Source organism: Anguilla rostrata, unplaced genomic scaffold (genome assembly GCF_018555375.3).
Source record: "Anguilla rostrata isolate EN2019 unplaced genomic scaffold, ASM1855537v3 scaf0473, whole genome shotgun sequence".
NCBI lineage: Eukaryota > Metazoa > Chordata > Actinopteri > Anguilliformes > Anguillidae > Anguilla > Anguilla rostrata.
Genome location: NW_026985982.1, coordinates 1 through 21303, shown reverse-complemented (window position 1 = coordinate 21303; position 21303 = coordinate 1). Strand labels below are relative to the sequence as shown.

At 39.6% G+C, this 21303-nt stretch overlaps 1 protein-coding gene and 2 long non-coding RNA genes across 3 annotated transcripts; 1 reads left to right on the top strand and 2 right to left on the bottom strand.

Annotated features, from left to right (window-relative positions):
- Positions 1-6: 6 nt before the first annotated feature.
- On the bottom strand, positions 7-4212 carry LOC135246536 (uncharacterized). The gene is made up of 3 exons (XR_010327747.1): positions 4109-4212; positions 2768-3243; positions 7-367 (listed from the first exon to the last, which is right to left on the bottom strand). It is a non-coding gene; the product is annotated as an uncharacterized LOC135246536 (long non-coding RNA).
- Positions 4213-12178: 7966 nt separating this feature from the next.
- On the top strand, positions 12179-14935 carry LOC135246535 (uncharacterized). The gene is made up of 2 exons (XR_010327746.1): positions 12179-14640; positions 14719-14935. It is a non-coding gene; the product is annotated as an uncharacterized LOC135246535 (long non-coding RNA).
- Positions 14936-15167: 232 nt separating this feature from the next.
- LOC135246534 (nuclear GTPase SLIP-GC-like) lies at positions 15168-21297 on the bottom strand. Its single transcript, XM_064319960.1, has 6 exons — positions 20747-21297; positions 18715-18850; positions 18506-18614; positions 18256-18389; positions 17931-18021; positions 15168-16686 (listed from the first exon to the last, which is right to left on the bottom strand). The coding sequence occupies exons 1-6, from the start codon at positions 20785-20787 to the stop codon at positions 16622-16624; spliced, it is 576 nt and encodes a 191-aa protein (XP_064176030.1). The 5' UTR covers positions 20788-21297; the 3' UTR covers positions 15168-16621.
- Positions 21298-21303: the final 6 nt, after the last annotated feature.

The following is a 21303-nucleotide window of genomic DNA, read 5'->3' as shown; positions in this document are numbered from 1 at the left end:
CCCCAAACTTCTCTTCTTTACAGTGCTTTAGTGGAATGTGCTCATCAGGGGTAAACATGCCAAAGCCTTAATCTTAAGTCTTATTGACAGCAGCATATACTGCCCTAGCTATGTGATTCAGTAGGTTCATGTTTCACTGTAGTTTACCAGTTTTAAACCATGAATTTTTGAACAGCTGAAAAGATTTTATTTTCTGAATGAGTCTGGTAACATTTCAAGCAATCTGAATTATTTTGTGTCTTGTAATGTTACATTTATATCCTGTTTGAATGCCCCCAACTTCACTCACACTTCATGGATTCTTCCACTTGTCTGTCAGCTGGTCCCATTGATCTTTCATCACCGTCACCCAATTGCTGCTGTCTTGCTTTAAGAGAACATTGAAAGCTTTATGTCAGGATCTTGAAATAAAATATTTTTTTCATGGTAATATCAGTTTGTTCATGCCACTGCTGTGAATTTGCTGTTTCACAACTGCTTGATATTTTTCTTTCCATGCTGAATTCTTAACTGGCGAAAATTATGTAAAAAACATTTATTTATCTTACGGTAAGAGATAATGTTAGCTAGTATTCTCATTTATAGCAAATTCCTGTCAGGGTGTGTGGGGGGTTAGGACCCAAATGCAGAGTGAGGGGGAAAACACAAAACTCCAAAAGGTAATCGGAAACAAGGACTTTACTTACAAACAGGAACTAAATCAGGGAACAAAAAGCCTTGCAGGGCAACTTTCAAAAACCACAAAGAAAAACTTCGAAAACATAGGAAACAAGGAAATACAAAAATTCAAAAGCACGTGGAAAACAGAACATGGGCAGGAACACACGGGGCAGAAACATGATCAGAGGCACACACGAACAAACACAACCAAGGATCCAGCACCTGAGTCCGGGGGAAGGGAACTTAAATAGACAAGACACTGTCGAGACACAGCAGGGCACAATCAGGCCACAGAGAGGGAAGGGAAAACGAGACAACCAAAAAACAATAATTGAACAATTGAAAACAATAATACAATCAAACAGGGGGAGCAGGACACAAAACAGAAGTACCGCCATCTGGCGGCCCAACAAGGAAAGACAGACCGGAACACAGAACCATGACAATTCCAGTATTTTACTGGCAATTAGTTGTGGAGCCTTGCTCCTTCACTCTAATAAGTCTACAGAATGCTATTTCATCATCGCTCTTTCCCCATTTTTACTTTTTAAAAATCCAGCACTAATATAAAACGAAAAAGAAAACCATTCAGAAATACAACAGGTTATTATAAAATTAAATATGATGACATTATTGTAGAAAGGACAGTAATAAGGTAAACATTTTTTAGTTAGTTTTTTTTTTTTAATATTTCTTCTGAATTTACAGTTATTTGGCTTTTCCCATGCTGATGAATGACAAAGGGATTTTGTATGCTTGTTACCTCATGTTTATTCTCTAGTGAAACTGGAAGTGATGGAATGACACAATATAGTTCCTTTAGACTGAGATTAACTAAATTAAGTAAAATTGTATTGCCAATTTCATTTTGTTTGATTTTACTTACAATAATTGTTAGGGGTGCCAATAATTATGGCACCTATGGTTTTCTGAAAAAATTAGATTACTTAATAAAAAAAATTGAAGCATGAGAGTAAATGTATTGAAATAAAAGTATACAGTGTTCCCATATGTTTGAACATAACATATAGATTATTATGTGTCATTTATTATATGCAGCCTTTTTTTCATTTTTGTTAAGGGTCCCAATAATTCTGGAGCCCACTGTATATATATATATTTATGTTTATATTTACCCATTTATTTACCCGGAAAGCACTTCAGAGGGTGGTGAAAACCGCCCAACGCATCACCAGCACTGCACTCCCAGCAATTCAGACTGTCCAGCACAAGCGGTGTCTGCGGAAGGCACGCAGCATCGCCAGGGACACCTCTCACCCCAGCCACAGACTGTTTGCCCTCCTTCCCTCTGGGAGGCGCTACAGGAGCCTCTGTTCTAGGACCAGCAGGTTCAGGAACAGCTTCTTCCCCTCAGCTGTCACCTTGCTGAGCTCTGCACCACGGTGACAGCCCCCCCCCCCCCACCCCTCACCCCGGACACACCCACCTGGACCCCCCCAGCCCCCCCCACCCCTCACCCCGGACACACCCACCTGGACCCCCCCAGCCCCCCCCCCCCTCCAATGACTGAACCTCGCACTGCCGCACCTTGCTAATAATATATTTATCATATTTATACCAATCCACTGTCTATATTGTTTATAACTGTCTATACTGTTTATATCACATTGTATTGTATCCATATTTATCAATATTGTATTCATATTTATTCAGTATGTACATACACCTTACTGCACTTTACTGCTTCTTTTGCACCTCTGGTTAGATGCTAACTGCATTTCGTTGTCTCAGTACGTGTACTCTGTGCAATGACAATAAAGTTGAATCTAATCTGAATCTAATCTTATTTAATTATGAATTTTGGCATATTTAGTTCTCCATGCTTTTTTGGATATACCACTTGTAAGATTAAATTCTAATTGGTGAAATTTGATTCTTAAAAGTGGCTAAGATTGTTATAGTGGTACTTGTAGTCCATGTTGAAATATGACTCCTAACTCTTGATTATACCAGTTTCTTGTAAATAGTTTACAAAGCATCCATTTTTTGTACACCTTTGTACAGTACCTACATTCAATTTGCCGGACAAACAAATCACTTCAGCCCTCCTTCACTAAATAATATGAATCTGATCTATTTTACTTACCACATTCATATGGCACCAGATTTAGTCCATGGTTTACTGTATCAAGCTCTCTGATCCAGTAGAGTTCCCTCTCATTTAGTGCTTTGGAACCATCAACCTGCTCAATTGGGTATACAATCAGATCTTCAAGACAATGGTCATTGTTGGTGAAATGATCGGGGATTGGCCGATGTTGGCGATTTCTTATAGAACTTCTGTGATCACTGAATCTTCTTTGGAGTGTGGTTGAAGTCTTCCCTACATACTGCACCGGGCATTTTTTACACTGGATGATGTAGATAACACTTGACGTCTTGCAAGTCAGATATTGTGTGATGTCGTACTGTTTTCCTGTAGCTGTGCTCTGAAATTTATCTGCGCCCTTCCGTATGTGCTCGCAGCAGATGCATCCCTGGGATTTACATGTGTCAACACCCGTACGAGTGCCTGCAGTCCCGGAAGAAGGACCTGCTTGAGCCATAGGAGCCTGTGTTTCTCTGAAGGGAAAATGGGGTCAAATTAGGTTTCAGTGGTGGTTTCTAAATGTAAAGGTTTCAAAATATCGTATTGTTAATACAATATATTCAATTTGAATTTCTGCAGGGTTTTTGCGTGACCATGCGAAAATTATAAAGCGAACGAAAGCAATGCCATTACATTTGGTCACCCTTGTGCCACAAAAACATGAATATTAAATGGTAAATGGCCAACTGAATTATCGTTTCATTTTTGTCATTCATAATGAGTTTACAATCAAAAAAATTGCTATTTCAAATGTGGTTTTTCATTTCCACTTAAATTATGACAGGGTTGTATCGTAGAGGGCTACAGAAACTGTTTATGAAATGGACTTCTCATTTACATTTCTAAATCGTCAGATAGCCTATAGTGCGCACATTAACCAAAGGAGGGATTGCATTTTCATTTGAATTAGCCTATGTAATGTTTATTGCGCAGATCGAATGAAAACGAAATGCAATTGCCGATTTGTATTTTATTTGAATTTTGGCGCGGATATGCTTCCATAATTTTGCAGACCAAGCAGCATTTCTGACTGTTGAGACAGGAAATATGTTGACTGATATTTTAAACTTTCCAGCCCAAGAAGTTTGACATACAAATGCATTTGCTAAATATAAAACAAGAAGTACTTATCACAAAAAATAAAAATAGAATTACAGAACACAACTTCATCAACACACCTAAATTTGGCTAAAACAAGAGAGTAGGCTATTCCCGGAGTGCGTAGTTAAGCACACTCCACGTTCCGCACTCCAGGCAACGTCTCATCATCTCTACCACTTCATCTTTCAAAAATATTTTGCCATTAACCACCAGAAGTGTAAATATAGAGCCACTCACTGTATGAACACTGTTTTGGAGACAGCCAGTGTGGGTTACACATCCCAGGTTATACATATAACCGGTTGGAACGATTTCCTTATATACCAATACAGCAACAGCCTCAACCCCGCCCAAAAAATGCATACCGTACTTATTTTCTCCTGACGAACGTGAACGTGTTTATTTCATTAGCACTTGCAAGCTCACAAATATGGAGGAATATTTCGGACAAAATTAAATAAATAAATAAATAAATAAATAAATAAATAAGACCCGCCTCTAGTGGCTACACTTTAAAGAATTGAGGAAATACTGGGTAGCATTGCTTTGGAATACATGTTATTAAATTTCGGTGAGGCAAGATAGCCTATATTGTTTGTAGTACCGTAACTTGGCGTCATTTTGATATCAATACTTTTGAGTAACTTGGCATTTTTGTACGTTGAAAACGTGTTTTTTATGAGATATCATTTCTTTTTGCAAAGCGTTTTATTACGAGAGTGAGAAATGCGAAGTGACCCTGTAAGAAACGGTTGTGAATTATGGCTATCATTGTGTGAATTTGTACAGTCTGAAGAGCGTGTACGTTTAGCAGTTTCGGTTTGCTATATATGTAAACCAGTGGCTGTGACAAATGGTGCGGTGGCGTAATTGTAAACGCATCAGAAAAGGTTAAATATGGCAGGGTGTAGCTATGTAGGCTACTCACGGATTTGACGGGCATCCAACGAGCCTTGATTGACAAAAGAATCAGCAAGCCCGTAGAATTAGAGCTGCCTAGGTCGCAACTTGTGTACCCTTCTGTCCTGCTCCGTTGTCTGTTATTTCGTGAAGATGCACTTTTAGTGTTTGTAAGGTTTATAAGGCATTTTGATAGGCTTATCTGCAGGTAGGAATCCTCTTTGCTGTTTTGTTAAGCTAGAACCGGAAAAGTTGAAAGTGGAGAATAGGAGCAGACGCATATGTCCCAGCAGGCTTTGCATATGAGAAAATAACAAGTGTGAGATAAATTAGGCGAAATGATGAAATTGCGTAGTTGAAACAACATGGTTTTTTTTTTTTTTTAGCAGAATGGGCATGTAGGTGAAGGTTGACATGATCACAGACTATAGTGCGAAGTAAATGAAGTGACCATGAGCGAGCTTAGTTTCCTTATCAAACGGTACATATAACAGTCTGTATTTAACCCTCGTTGTTGAAGTGGAGGGTTAACCCTCCTGTTCTGTTCATTTTTTAGGTACAGCAAAAATGTTCCCGGGTCAATCCCCATACAGGGGGGCTTTGCAAATACATGAAATGAACCATTTTCATTTAAAATGTTGATTACACTAATTAAGGCCAGTAGAAGAAGTTTCATACTTTTAAGTATTTTTCCTAGATTTTCAAACTTTAAAAAGGGTCAATTTGACCCGCAAAATAACAGGAGGGTTAAATAACGTGTGCAATCTATCGCACGAATGTGTTTTTCTCATGTTCAGTGCTAGTAGTTATACTTATGAGTGAATCATGATTTTAAATGTAATGTTTTAATGCGGAGTTGCAGAACGTACAGACGTAGTAATTGTTTGTAGCCTATGTGGCTAGATAGAGAACAGGGCGAGGTAACATGAATGTACAAACGTGGCGTTTGCTGATATGAAGGTTTTGTACGGTAGCCAAGTGAAGAAATATAGTTAGTGGAAATGGCACAGTGGTGAACTGGTGTAACTTTTTAATAAAAGGAATACATTTGCGTCATGAAATGCATATGGGTGGCCGTGAGTGAGTTTTGGTAAAGCAAATGTAAGCGTAAGAAAATGTTAGTGTAAAAGAGGAAATGATCTGCCTGAGGGCGAGTCGGGATTCAAGCTTTCAACCGGAGGTTTACCAGCTCGTGACTTCGTTAGTGCAGCACCAGCCGTAGCTATGCAGTGAGTGAAATATCATTAGCAAACCTGCCGGTGGTTTTAAAAAAGAACACAGGCCAGTAAGCACAGAAGAGCTCCCGTTGAATCCATATGGCTTAGCAATATTGTAGCCGGTTAATAACTGAACGTACAGACGGTAAGTCATAATGCATATGGCTTAGCAATATTGTAGCCGGTTAATAACTGAACGGTGAACGGCGGGTAGATATGGTGCAAAAGCAATAATTGACAAGTAGTAGACAATAATTAGTGAGGGTCGAAGCATGTTAAGGAAACGTGTTCCTTGCTGGGTTTGAACCTACAACCCCATGTCCCCAAGACTGTAACCTTGCCCACTAGGCCACAGGCAGACAAGCTGTTTAGACTGCGGAATTGCAGAACATACATACGTAGTAATTGTTTGTAGCCTATGTGGCTAGATAGAGAACAGGGCGAGGTAAAATGAATGTACAAACGTGGCGTTTGCTGATAAGAAGGTTTTGTACGGTAGCCAAGTGAAGAAATATAGTTCGTAGAAATGGCACAGCGGTGAACTGGTGTAACTTTGTAATAAAAGGAATACATTTGCCGTCATGGAATGCATATGGGTGGCCGTGAGTGAGTTTTGGTAAAGGAAATGTAACCGTAAGAAAACGTTTGTATAAAAGAGGAAATGGTCTGCCTGAGGGCGAGTCGTGATTCAAGCCTTAAACCGGAGGTTTACCAGTCTGTGACTTCGTTAGTGCAGCACCATGCCATAGCTATGCAATGCGTGAAATATCATTAGCAAACCTGCCGGTGGTTTTAAAGATCACAGGCCAGTAAGCACAGATTAGCTCCCGTTGAATCCATATGGCTTAGCAATATTGTAGCCGGTTAATAACTGAACGGTGAACGGCAGGTAGATATGGTGCAAAAGCAATAATTGATAAGTAGTAGACAATAATTTGTGAGGGTCGAAGCAGGTTAAAGAAACATGTCCGTAGCTGGGCTTTAACTTACGAGCCCGTGTTCTCAAGACTGTAACCTTGCCCACTAGGCCACAGGCGGACTAGCTATTTAACCTGCAAATGTTTCAGAGTAGAAAGGTATCGGTATTTTGCGTGTGTATGCGCGTTTTTGATTGGGTCGTGTAGGTGAAGATTTGGCTGGTGTCAGTGAAATGTCCAATGGGGAGACATGTTGTTAGTGGGAAAGGCGGCAGGAAAAATAAGAATGAGAAGAAGAAAGAGAAGAAGAAGAAGGAGAAAACGCAAAATCCCCTTAGTTTGGGGCTTTATTGTGTGGACATGTGAAGTTGTTTATGAGTTCTGTTTGTTGAAATGGGGTCAGAATGTACAGAATTTAATGTTTTTAAGGGCTGAGTGTCTGTGGCTGTTGTGGTTATTTCTGTGGGGAACCCTGAAAAGTGCCAAACTCTCGGTGCTGGAAAGGTATGGGGGCATGCCCCCGCCAAGGCGTAACTTGGCAGGATGGCATACCTGCCATCCCAATAAGGCATTTTGATAGGCTTATCTGCAGGTAGGAATCCTCTTTGCTGTTTTGTTAAGCTAGAACCGGAAAAGTTGATAGTGGAGAATAGGAGCAGACGCATATGTCCCAGCAGGCTTTGCATATGAGAAAATAACAAGTGTGAGATAAATTAGGCGAAATGATGAAATTGCGTAGTTGAAACAACATGTTTTTTTTTTTTTTTTAGCAGTATGGGCATGTAGGTGAAGGTTGACATGATCACAGACTATAGTGCGAAGTAAATGAAGTGACCATGAGCGAGCTTAGTTTCCTTATCAAACGGTACATATAACAGTCTGTATTTAACGTTCGTTGTTGAAGTGGAGGGTTAAATAACGTGTGCAATCTATCGCACGAATGTGTTTTTCTCATGTTCAGTGCTAGTAGTTATACTTATGAGTGAATCATGATTTTAAATGTAATGTTTTAATGCGGAGTTGCAGAACGTACAGACGTAGTAATTGTTTGTAGCCTATGTGGCTAGATAGAGAACAGGGCGAGGTAACATGAATGTACAAACGTGGCGTTTGCTGATATGAAGGTTTTGTACGGTAGCCAAGTGAAGAAATATAGTTAGTGGAAATGGCACAGTGGGTGAACTGGTGTAACTTTTTAATAAAAGGAATACATTTGCGTCATGAAATGCATATGGGTGGCCGTGAGTGAGTTTTGGTAAAGAAAATGTAAGCGTAAGAAAATGTTAGTGTAAAAGAGGAAATGATCTGCCTGAGGGCGAGTCGGGATTCAAGCTTTCAACCGGAGGTTTACCAGCCCGTGACTTCGTTAGTGCAGCACCATGCCGTAGCTATGCAGTGAGTGAAATATCATTAGCAAACCTGCCGGTGGTTTTAAAAAAGAACACAGGCCAGTAAGCACAGAAGAGCTCCCGTTGAATCCATATGGCTTAGCAATATTGCAGCCGGTTAATAACTGAACGGTGAACGGCGGGTAGATATGGTGCAAAAGCAATAATTGACAAGTAGTAGACAATAATTAGTGAGGGTCGAAGCATGTTAAGGAAACGTGTTCCTTGCTGGGTTTGAACCTACAACCCCATGTCCCCAAGACTGTAACCTTGCCCACTAGGCCACAGGCAGACTAGCTGTTTAGACTGCGGAGTTGCAGAACATACATACGTAGTAATTGTTTGTAGCCTATGTGGCTAGATAGAGAACAGGGCGAGGTAAGTGTACAAACGTGGCGTTTGCTGATAAGAAGGTTTTGTACGGTAGCCAAGTGAAGAAATATAGTTCGTAGAAATGGCACAGCGGTGAACTGGTGTAACTTTTTAATAAAAGGAATACATTTGCCGTCATGGAATGCATATGGGTGGCCGTGAGTGAGTTTTGGTAAAGGAAATGTAACCGTAAGAAAACGTTTGTATAAAAGAGGAAATGGTCTGCCTGAGGGCGAGTCGTGATTCAAGCCTTAAACCGGAGGTTTACCAGTCCGTGACTTCGTTAGTGCAGCACCATGCCATAGCTATGCAATGCGTGAAATATCATTAGCAAACCTGCCGGTGGTTTTAAAGATCACAGGCCAGTAAGCACAGAAGAGCTCCCGTTGAATCCATATGGCTTAGCAATATTGTAGCCGGTTAATAACTGAACGGTGAACGGCGGGTAGATATGGTGCAAAAGCAATAATTGATAAGTAGTAGACAATAATTTGTGAGGGTCGAAGCAAGTTAAAGAAACATGTCCGTAGCTGGGCTTGAACTTACGAGCCCGTGTTCTCAAGACTGTAACCTTGCCCACTAGGCCACAGGCGGACTAGCTATTTAACCTGCAAATGTTTCAGAGTAGAAAGGTATCGGTATTTTGCGTGTGTATGCGCGTTTTTGATTGGGTCGTGTAGGTGAAGATTTGGCTGGTGTCAGTGAAATGTCCAATGGGGAGACATGTTGTTAGTGGGAAAGGCGGCAGGAAAAATAAGAATGAGATGAAGAAAGAGAAGAAGAAGAAGGAGAAAACGCAAAATCCCCTTAGTTTGGGGCTTTATTGTGTAGACATGTGAAGTTGTTTATGAGTTCTGTTTGTTGAAATGGGGTCAGAATGTACAGAATTTAATGTTTTTAAGGGCTGAGTGTCTGTGGCTGTTGTGGTTATTTCTGTGGGGAACCCTGAAAAGTGCCAAACTCTCGGTGCTGGAAAGGTATGGGGGCATGCCCCCGCCAAGGCGTAACTTGGCAGGATGGCATACCTGCCATCCCAATAAGGCATTTTGATAGGCTTATCTGCAGGTAGGAATCCTCTTTGCTGTTTTGTTAAGCTAGAACCGGAAAAGTTGATAGTGGAGAATAGGAGCAGACGCATATGTCCCAGCAGGCTTTGCATATGAGAAAATAACAAGTGTGAGATAAATTAGGCGAAATGATGAAATTGCGTAGTTGAAACAACATGTTTTTTTTTTTTTTTTAGCAGTATGGGCATGTAGGTGAAGGTTGACATGATCACAGACTATAGTGCGAAGTAAATGAAGTGACCATGAGCGAGCTTAGTTTCCTTATCAAACGGTACATATAACAGTCTGTATTTAACGTTCGTTGTTGAAGTGGAGGGTTAAATAACGTGTGCAATCTATCGCACGAATGTGTTTTTCTCATGTTCAGTGCTAGTAGTTATACTTATGAGTGAATCATGATTTTAAATGTAATGTTTTAATGCGGAGTTGCAGAACGTACAGACGTAGTAATTGTTTGTAGCCTATGTGGCTAGATAGAGAACAGGGCGAGGTAACATGAATGTACGAACGTGGCGTTTGCTGATATGAAGGTTTTGTACGGTAGCCAAGTGAAGAAATATAGTTAGTGGAAATGGCACAGTGGTGAACTGGTGTAACTTTTTAATAAAAGGAATACATTTGCGTCATGAAATGCATATGGGTGGCCGTGAGTGAGTTTTGGTAAAGCAAATGTAAGCGTAAGAAAATGTTAGTGTAAAAGAGGAAATGATCTGCCTGAGGGCGAGTCGGGATTCAAGCTTTCAACCGGAGGTTTACCAGCCCGTGACTTCGTTAGTGCAGCACCATGCCGTAGCTATGCAGTGAGTGAAATATCATTAGCAAACCTGCCGGTGGTTTTAAAAAAGAACACAGGCCAGTAAGCACAGAAGAGCTCCCGTTGAATCCATATGGCTTAGCAATATTGTAGCCGGTTAATAACTGAACGTACAGACGGTAAGTCATAATGCATACGGCTTAGCAATATTGTAGCCGGTTAATAACTGAACGGTGAACGGCGGGTAGATATGGTGCAAAAGCAATAATTGACAAGTAGTAGACAATAATTAGTGAGGGTCGAAGCAGGTTAAGGAAACGTGTTCCTAGCTGGGTTTGAACCTACAACCCCATGTCCCCAAGACTGTAACCTTGCCCACTAGGCCACAGGCAGACAAGCTGTTTAGACTGCGGAGTTGCAGAACATACATACGTAGTAATTGTTTGTAGCCTATGTGGCTAGATAGAGAACAGGGCGAGGTAAAATGAATGTACAAACGTGGCGTTTGCTGATAAGAAGGTTTTGTACGGTATCCAAGTGAAGAAATATAGTTCGTAGAAATGGCACAGCGGTGAACTGGTGTAACTTTGTAATAAAAGGAATACATTTGCCGTCATGGAATGCATATGGGTGGCCGTGAGTGAGTTTTGGTAAAGGAAATGTAACCGTAAGAAAACGTTTGTATAAAAGAGGAAATGGTCTGCCTGAGGGCGAGTCGTGATTCAAGCCTTAAACCGGAGGTTTACCAGTCTGTGACTTCGTTAGTGCAGCACCATGCCATAGCTATGCAATGCGTGAAATATCATTAGCAAACCTGCCGGTGGTTTTAAAGATCACAGGCCAGTAAGCACAGAAGAGCTCCCGTTGAATCCATATGGCTTAGCAATATTGTAGCCGGTTAATAACTGAACGGTGAACGGCGGGTATGGACTCAACATAACAAAGAAATTGCACGCTTTTTATAGGGAATCTTATCTTTTAGGTTCTGTACTTGGTTGCATGCCACACGTATGTTTCTCCTGCAGAAAAACGTTTCCCAGAAATTACCTCTTCCTCATTTCCTCCCAGCAACCTTGACATTTTAGTTTGCTAGCATAACTAAGATAAGACACCGGGCCCAGTTAGTCCGCAGCATGAGAGAGAGAAAGTGGGAAAGGCGGGCACATCTCCTGTTCATGGAACTGTCCTGAATCATAACAATTGCCTAGAGTATTTAAAAGCACAGGTCATTATCTCATGCTGGAGATTTAATCATTTTAACAAAGAGCATGTTCTCTTCTCACACAAAGGTAAGAATATGGGAGTTAGTCATTACACATGAAAACTGTTAAAAGAATACATTTCTAATCACTTATATGTTAGAGTATATAATGTAAAACAATGATTAAACTGGATATTCTTCTACAAGGGTTTCGTCTGGACTGGGAATATCAGGGCTCGTAAACAGAGACTAACACAGGAAATATAGTTAACTGTTCCTGCCATACTGTCTGTAATATTACATGTCCTTTAGCCTCATTAGAAAACTTCCATCCATGCTGCATATTAAATGCTCTGGTTGGTAACAGGTGTTTTCGGCACTATATTAATGTGCCAAACTCTTATTGCTACAGTATTGTACTTGGTAATGCACCTCAATTCATTTTCAGGTGATGAACCAAATTGGAATGTTTTGCTTTCAGCTTGTGATGCAGTTAACATGTCCTAACAGGAAATTAATTACTGTTCATTTGTATTGAGAACTTGAAAAGCTGATAATTGTCAGAACACTGCGACGGATGTTAAAAGTTGTCTCAAAAACATGTTCAAACATAAATGAAGAAGCAGATTAGAACAGTTCCTCCTGATATGATCGTGGTTATGAAACTACATGAAGTTTTTTAAAAGCAATTCTTTTGAATATGGCTTATAGATTTATGGTGAAAATGTGCAAATAGTGATATGCAGTTCTGCTCTCAAAATGTAATGCTTTCCATGAACTTTCTGACAGTGTTATAACATGAGTCACATGAAGGCCTCAATTCAAACAAATGAACAGCTTTGCTTCTTTCTCAGTTTTTGAATCCATTCAAAGACTTCAGCAGAGTCAGAACATAATGAGAAATAAGACAAAATGTATTAATAAACACCACCCAGAACTTTGGTTGGTCATTAAATTGTTTGTTGGTCAATGTAGCACGTTTGATTAATTAAAGATAACCTTGTTTTAAGAAACAGAATTGTAGGAAACTAATCTGAAGGAAAGGATAAGAAACGTTTGCAGTTCTCCAAATAAATCAAAGTCTATCCTGAGCTGAGAAAAGGCACACTTTATTAAAGAAGACAGAAAAAAAGGAAGATAAATAACAGTGTTGGGAGAAGCATCATCAGTTGTATAACATTCAGTGAAGATTCTAAAGACTTCTTGGTGTGGATGAAGTCTTTACACAAGTGCATGAGATAGATAACTTTGCCCAAGGGATTGATTAGAGTAGTCGGGAGAGGGAAAGTTTCCCTGTTGCCAAGCAACCCAAGCTTGTGGCCAGGCAACATGGGCTCCTGACCTAACTGGGTCTGGGATGCCACAGAGAGAATTGGATATGTTTGTGACATCAGGCGTCTCCCTCCCCGCCTACTGTCAGTCCCAGAACAAACTTTCTTTGTACATTCAACATGCCCTGGCTTCTCTAAATTATAAGTGAATCAGACTGAATTTAGCTATTTTAAAGATTGAAGTGATTCAACTGGCAAACAACAAATCACACACAGTACAGAATAATTCCCTTCTTATACTGGGTACATTCTTCTTTATGAATGATTATTGATATTATTATATAATGCAAAAAATTATTGAATGAAAAAGTAAACACACAATATTATGGTTATACCCCCAAGAGCCCCAATTTCCCACTACAAATCCCACAAGTCATCACACTTAAATATTATAATTAGCCTATATTGTCATACACCAAAGTAAACAAACCAGGGTTTCCACCAGTGTATTGCAAGCCGGCCGGCTGGCCGGGCCTAAGTTGACGCCCCGCCGGCTTAAGCATCGGGGAATTTTAAAAAAAAGAATGTATTTTTAATATGTTTTTAAAACTACAGTTACAGTGGGGCGGCTCGGTTGGAAAGCTCCCCAGCGACATCTGTTGGTTTAAACGTGAACGTTCAACACTTGACGCTTCCAACTATCACGTTACCTAGCAAGCCACCATTTCTTATTTACAGGGCTAAATAACCGTGTTAGAAACTGCGTTATCACTTCATCTCGTCAGTTTTATATTAACTTAAGCAGTGTGTAGGTAACGTTAAACTAATAGCATTAATGTAATGTTAGATACATTGTAACATTACATGACTTATTAATCGCCATCGAAATAACGACTTCACTTGTTTATTAATAACGTTAGCTTGATGACATTGATATGCACGACAACGTGGTCATTTAGCTAACTTAGCTAGCTAGCCAAACAGTCAGTAACACAGATACATACAGATTTTGTTGTTGTTGAAATGTGCCCAGCATTCCAAGGCTGTACATTGTTGTAAGATTCAGTAGCCAATCAGTAGGCAGCGTTGTGCCTATCCCGCTCTTACAGCTCGTTTCCAGCCCAAACCACTGCAAAGAGAGCAAACTTCTTTTTTTGTCAGTGACATTTCCTTCTGACATCTACGAAGGCAATCACAACCACAACATTTATTTTGCCTTTTTGTATAGCTATTTCCATAGCTAAAATCGCATGTATTATTATTATTATTTATTGGTAAAAACATTTACTTCATATCCAGGGAGATAGCCGACTACTTGCACGTTACATGACATGTATAGCCATTTAGTAATACGTTCGCATTTCAGGCTAGAAAATGCCCGGTTAATCCAGAGAAATTGCTGAGTTGTCTTAGAATCTTTATCGCAACAGAATGTATCAAGGCTGGCAGCCCGGCTCAAATTTGTTGTGAAAGTTGCCGTCCAAAACAAACACCTGAGAGAGGCTTCCTGCCTGCGTAGTTCCCGCAAGGCGTTACGTCATTGTTTTGCAATGTGCAACTGTCGTAAAAACATGCGGGCTTCGATAACCGGAATCGATAAGCTCATACAATTCCAATGCATAAGACAACTTGGAACCGGTTCTTGATTCACGCCCCTAATTAAACGTGCCCTGCATTCCAGCGTTTTTTGTAGAGTGCAAAAACTTTGATATTATTTATTTTTATTTATTTTGTTGTTGAAATGTGCCTAGCATTCCAAGGCTTGTTGTAATATTCAGTAGCCAATCAGGACTTTTTTCAAGTTTTTTGTAGAGTGTTATTTATTTTCATTTCATTTCTTTTGTTGTTGTTGAAAACACAGAATTCCTGTCAGGGTTCTGTTGTCTTCTGTTGTCTTCCCCCTTGTTGTTCTCCGTTGGGCCGCCAGATGGCGGCACCTCGGTTTTCTGTTCAGTTAATTGTTTTATTGTTTTTGATTATCCAATTATTAGTTGCGTTTTGTCTCGTGTTCCCCTCCCTCTCTGTGGCTTGATTGTTCATCGTGCCCTCCTGTGTCTCGTCTGTGTCTTTTCTATTTAAGTCTCCCTCTCCCCGACTCAGGCGCTGGAATCTTTTGCTTTGCTTTGGTTTGTAACCTGGTTTGCTACCTGCTTGTTTTGTTCCTGTTTCTGCCCGTTTTTCCAGTTTACCTGTTGTTTGCCTGCCTGTGCCCTGCCTGCCCTGTTTTTCTTCGTTTTTGGGTTTTTGTATTTTTGTTTTTTTTTTCCTTGTGAAATTTTGAAGATTTTCGTGTTTGTGAGTTTTACCTTGCGAGTCCCTTTGTTCCCTGTTTTTATTAAAGTTTTTGTTTTCCCATTTTTGGACTTCTGTTTTTACTCTGCGTTTGGGTCCATTCCCGCACCCACCCCTGACAATTCCAAGACTGTATATTGTTGTCAGATTTTTTGTATGACTCTGCTATGCTGTAAATAGTTGTTGATTTTTTAAAATGTGTGTTGAATAAATGACTTATTTATAACAACATTACGTAGTCATATTTTCAAATCTCCAGTCAGCTTTTAGCACTGACGTAATGTAGGGCCCTATGGTAGCTGTGTTATAGCTTTTTTTAAATTCTCAATTCCGCGATTCCATCCGTGATTCTGTTATCACATAAACTATAGGGCCCTACCTCAATCCTGCCATCAGTCTGTCGCTGGCCTCCGACAAAAGATACTTGCCACCGGGCCTAACAACTTTTCTGGGGGAGACCCTGAAAATTGGTATTTTTAACTGCTTTTATTAAGTCGCCACTGATAATAAGAAGCGCAGAAAATCTGTTTTCTGTTTAAAATTACAACAAACAAAAAAATTTGGTTGATTGCAAAAGAAATTAATATGAAACAGTTTAAGGAACATTTTTGCTTTGCTGTACTGAACTGATGAGTTCACTTGACTGCAGTTATTCAACACAAACAGCATTGGTGCTGCGTGTTCATTTCAGACCACTTTTCCCCCAAACTGAGAGATAGAAATCTGTGACCTTGTAGCACAGCGAAGCAGTGAATGAATTAAAAGAGCACATGCATCCCCCTCCCCTGTGCACCTATCATTTATTATGTTTAGATTTTCTGGCAGAATCAAGTAGGTAACTTAAGCAAGTAACTAGTTAGCAAGATAAGCACATGGCACTAAAATAAAAAGATATGGTTATATATGTAGCTATACATACTGTGCTTGAGTTAAATATTTCAAGAGGGCCAGTTAAACTGTCAAATCTCTCTCAACTGATCAAATGTCAGAATTCAGTATTCAGCATCGAACTGTCATTAAAATGTATTAAAGAAAACCCTGTTGATTTATCAAATTCTTGTCTAGTTTTTAAAGCTGAATGAATTATTAGTCAAGCCCAGTGGTGTGGTGATTCTTCAGGGAATGTCTGTACACACGTTGACAAACAAAATAGTCATCTGTAACTTTTAAAATACATGTTTCACAGCACCCTCATTGTTTGGGTGTAGGGTTGCAAAGGATTGTTAATTTATTTTAGTTAATTCTCATATATTCCCATTCATTCCCACAGAAAGTTTCCACCCTGAATATTCATGAAATTTTGCAACCTTATTTAGAGGAGACAGGTTGCCATGGTGATCTCAGCTGGATCCATCATTCGCTTTCGGTGACTTAAAATATCTTGAGGCCTAAAGAGTCACAGCTTCGCTTCATTGTCTCCATTTCTTCTGAAACATCTGGAATGAAGAACAAATCACATCGTTTGAGATACATGAGGGCAGATATGCCATTCTAAACAAACCACAGCACATACGACAGCTACTGTAGGTCTTTACATGAGCAGAGATGTTCGTGCACATAGGTGGGCTATTGACCAGGGTGACTGCCATGTAGGACAATGCATCCTTATATCTGTGAAAATTAACTAACCTGTATTTCCTGACAAAATAACCAACCTGAAGTTTCGTACAGCAAGTGAAAAAACAGCATTGGTTAGAGGTATAGTCTTGGACTGTTTGAATCTGTTGTGGGTGGTGATGATGTTGGTTCCCAAAAATGTGCATGGTATGGGAACACACAGGTCCAAAAGCGATCCAGACAGAGAATCTGCCACTTACTGTATGACTTGCTTCTAAAAGGTCTGAACAGACTCTGGGGCATTTTTGACAGACTGAAGCAATGCTTCTTAATAATGACAATCAAGACTGAACACAATTAAAAATTGCAATGTGAAACTAAGAGCAAGTGGTTCAAGAAAAAAACATATTCCTCATTAGAATTTTACTTATTTATTTATTTTGAAAAATAACGGAACTTAAACTTTTAAGATGGTTCTTAAGATGCATCACAGCTAACATGCACAATTTAAACAACCATTTCTCATAACACATTATTGTTGTTACCGTTTACTTACAAATATTGTACCAAGTTGTTTAGTGAAGGAAATGCAATATTTAATATTCCATATATAAGTCCATTTACTGTCACCTAACAAACTATTTTGGTATATTTGGTGCTTTCCCTTGTCTGTGTTGGTGGAGCACTGTCTGCTTTTTTGTTAACAGATATTACACCAACAAACCCAGTATATTTATGTAGCGGAACTCTTAGCAATTAGCAATCATCCATAAGAAAACGAGCTTGGTTTCAGGTGACATTGTCTAAGTAAATGATGGGAGTTGAACAATCAATTATAAAAGGTGTCAGACATAGAAAACTTACAGACACCTAAACATCACGCAGAGAGGAAAGCTTAATTAATGAATTAGTATCCTGCAACATGGAACTGAGATATATCCTCATTAAATTTATCAGATGTCATAACCAAGGAGAGACTGGTGGCCCAGCCGCTTCTCAACCCAAAGATGCACCAGAAAGGCAGGAATAATTAGGACATATCGTAATCTGCTGGTTCAGTATACAGTGTACAGAGTGTCCTTTGACATCCTCCTGCAGTCTAAAAGTAGTTTCCACTGGTTACCTGGAAGGCCAGTGAGGTCTTCTGGGATCTGGTTTAAAGCCAGCCTCAAGGAGGTTGTCATCTGTGTCTTAATTTCTGCCACAAGGTATTTCTATAGAGTAATGATTGAAAACAAATATTTAATAGTTTTCTGTGAAGTGATTTTTTATAAAAGTAGTAAATCTTAGCTAAAACAATTTTTAAAATTAATTTTTTCTACTGTGAAAAAAAGCACATTTTCAGGCAAACCGCAGCACATTTTAAACAGAAAAACATAACATTTAACACGTAACATTTACTAGATTGCAGTAATCTTCAAGAGAATTTCTTTCAAGAGAATACAGACCTGCAGATCACTGAACTCAACCAGCATTTTCTTCATGGACTCACAGAACATGCCATTTTTTGATTTCACAATTGCACTTTCCAGTTTCTCTTGTAACTTCAATAAAGCATCTTTTCCGTGGATAGCAGCACATTCTGAAAATATGTGACACATTATTGCATTCATTTAAATTAATAAAGGAATTTAACATGTTGATATAGATGAAAAATGGATTTCTTAATTCCCAAATTTCTACTATTGAGTGGTTAACCTTGATATGTTGGCATCATGGTGTCACAGATTGAATCACTGAGGGAATTGTAGATCAGCTTCTTTCTCTTTAGGATTTTCTTTTCCAAATTCTTGTGCAATTTCCTTTGCTAGATGATACAAAAGGGAAAAATTATCAATTTACTGAAATGTAAAAAAAGAGACTGCATATCTACAGTAGAAGAGGCTTTAAAAGGGGTTCTTTCTCACCTCTGTTCTAATGTACACCATACGCAGGTATTTTTCTTTATTCTTTGTTCTGTTATAAATCAGGTCATCTTCTTTGATGAAGTTCTCTTGAAAACTTGCAAACTTCCCATTGATTGATGTTCTTGAACCTCCAGTACTTGAGAGACAATTTAAAATGATTTCTTGGTGTTACTTGCAAGTGATACTTTAGACATATCAAACAGAGAAATTTGGTGGTATGTTCTGCTAATAAATACGTTTTCCATGTATCAATGCACCCCTTGGTCTGTTGTTGAACCCTGACTGCTGATTATAACTGACAGCCTAAGAGGGCGTTTCCCATGAAGAGTGGGCTATTAGTCAGCAGGGTTGTCCCTGTGTGATCACCCAAGCAACTCCTGGTTAATTGGGAATCTGGGGCCGGTTGAACCAGCTGTGCACGAGTAAATAAATAAGCCTAGCTATAACATTAATCTCTACTAAGTTACAATTTATGTAACTGATCCTATGAACTATGAGCCTCGTCCTCTCCAACATCCTGGACATAACTAGGTTGAAAATATGACTGCAAACCTCTTAGTTTGGTAGAGAAAGGCACTAGTTTCTCCATTATCGTCTATGGGGAAATTAAGAGGTATGTTGCACTGAATGTCATGTTGGTTGCTGAAACTGTCACGGCTGTGACGCCCAGCTCTTCCACTAACCCCGTCTCCCTCTCTCCTCCCTAGTGTCTCTCCCTCTGGTGTTCTACCCAGGGGTATAATTGCTAAATTAATGCAATGATTGGTTAATTGATTGTTTGATTGTTTCCCTCATGTGTAGCCCTATACCTCTGTGTGTCACTGGCTGTCTGCAATCAGTCATTACCCCCTTTTTGTATTTAGGTCTGTCTCCCCCATTCAGTCAGTGCTTAGTTGTCAGTCTGCCTAGTCTGTATTATTCTGAGCCGCTACGTGTCGTAGCTAAACTTCTGCCTGTCAGTTTTCTTTGTTTTGAGTAAGCCAGAGATCTCTGTCTCAGTGCTCTTCTGAAACTGCCTGCCTTCTGCTGTGATACAATAAATACCCCTGAATTGGGTTTAAGCTTCATCTGCATCCTGCTTCTTTTCTGCACTTGGATCCACACCTGTCAGCCGGCTTACAGAAACTTTAGCAACAGAAGCAAGTGGTTGTGTCCGTTTTGTTTCATAGAGCTGAATCAACATCAGCGTAACTTTGTGAGACTGTACATTACTTCACAAAGAGCTTATGCCCTACTAAGTTTTGTGTTAAGGACAAGTGGTACAACCAAATTTAGTAGCTGCCTAGTTGTAAACTAACTAGTAGCTAGTAATCCTGTAGTGTGAACTTTACGTTCCAACTTAAGGGAGAACTTACGAAAAGCTGATGCAACTCTACCCTGCAGTCTAAAGCCACTTTCAAATGACAAGCATCAAACATTGCATTCAATGGCAAGTAATGCGGTGACAATGCAATAAGAAAAATCAAGTGCTGCCAGCTGTTGAAACTTGGTGTCATCCATCCAGTAAGGCCATTGTTTCAGAAAACTGTTACAAACCCTGATAAGCAGTAGGTTCTCTGCTGTATTAGGCTAAATTGTGAACTCGATTTGTGAAACCGAAAATCCTAGGCTTACCCCAACATGTTCTTCCATGTTTACCTCTGCCTGCTTCATACAAAGCTGTGATGTGATTGGATGCACTACGCAAGGTCAACTTCAAACAAAAGCAAAGTTCAGTACAATTTGAATGTTGAAGACTGCAACTTCGTTCGAGCTGTGGACTACACCAGGCTTAGCTTTGCTGCTAAGTCAGGCATGTCTAGCTGTTTAATGCTTGTCGTGTGAAAACAGCTTAACTGCTAAACAAAGTGCACAGCTCTGATGCACTGGCTGCGCAGCTTGTTAGCTGGACTGTAGAGTGAAGAGAAATAGTCTCTGACAGCATGGACTTGGTGTGCATGGTGGGCAGTGTCCAAAATGGAAGAGGAAATATATATGGAAGAGGACCATAATATTGGTCGCAAAAAGGAAAATTCAAGATTCGAACACTCACCGAAACGTTTCCAGAAAGACATCATTCATCCGTTTGTACATGGGTTGTGACAGAGTGTAGTTCAGATCAACTACCACTCCTTTGCCAGATCGGTAATAGCCGTCATTTTTACACAAGGCTTTGAGCGTCTTGTAGTGGCCTCTGTTATTACACCATTTCTGTACAAAAACCAAAATACAAATGAAAAATCACTATGGAAAGATTTATGCAACAGCCATCCCTTTTTCACCGTAGCTGCTTTGAAGTTACATGAGGTTTACAAGAGACTGCAGTTGAGTAAGAGTATTTGCCAGCACATTTTTAAATGTTTAGTAAAAACATCATTGTAAAATCTGAAATTTTATTTTATTTTTTTGCATCTTTCAATAGTACTTGCCAGTGTATAAGTGTTGTCCTTAACCCCATCCACCCCCATGTTCATTGACAAATAAAAATTCACATTGAATGCCACAACTATTCTCAGCCAGCTGTGCAGGTGCAGATACTGTGAGAGGAAAAGCGGAAATTGGACTTTGGCAGAAAAAATGCCAGTCCTCTTGATGGCTTTGGCTGGTTGT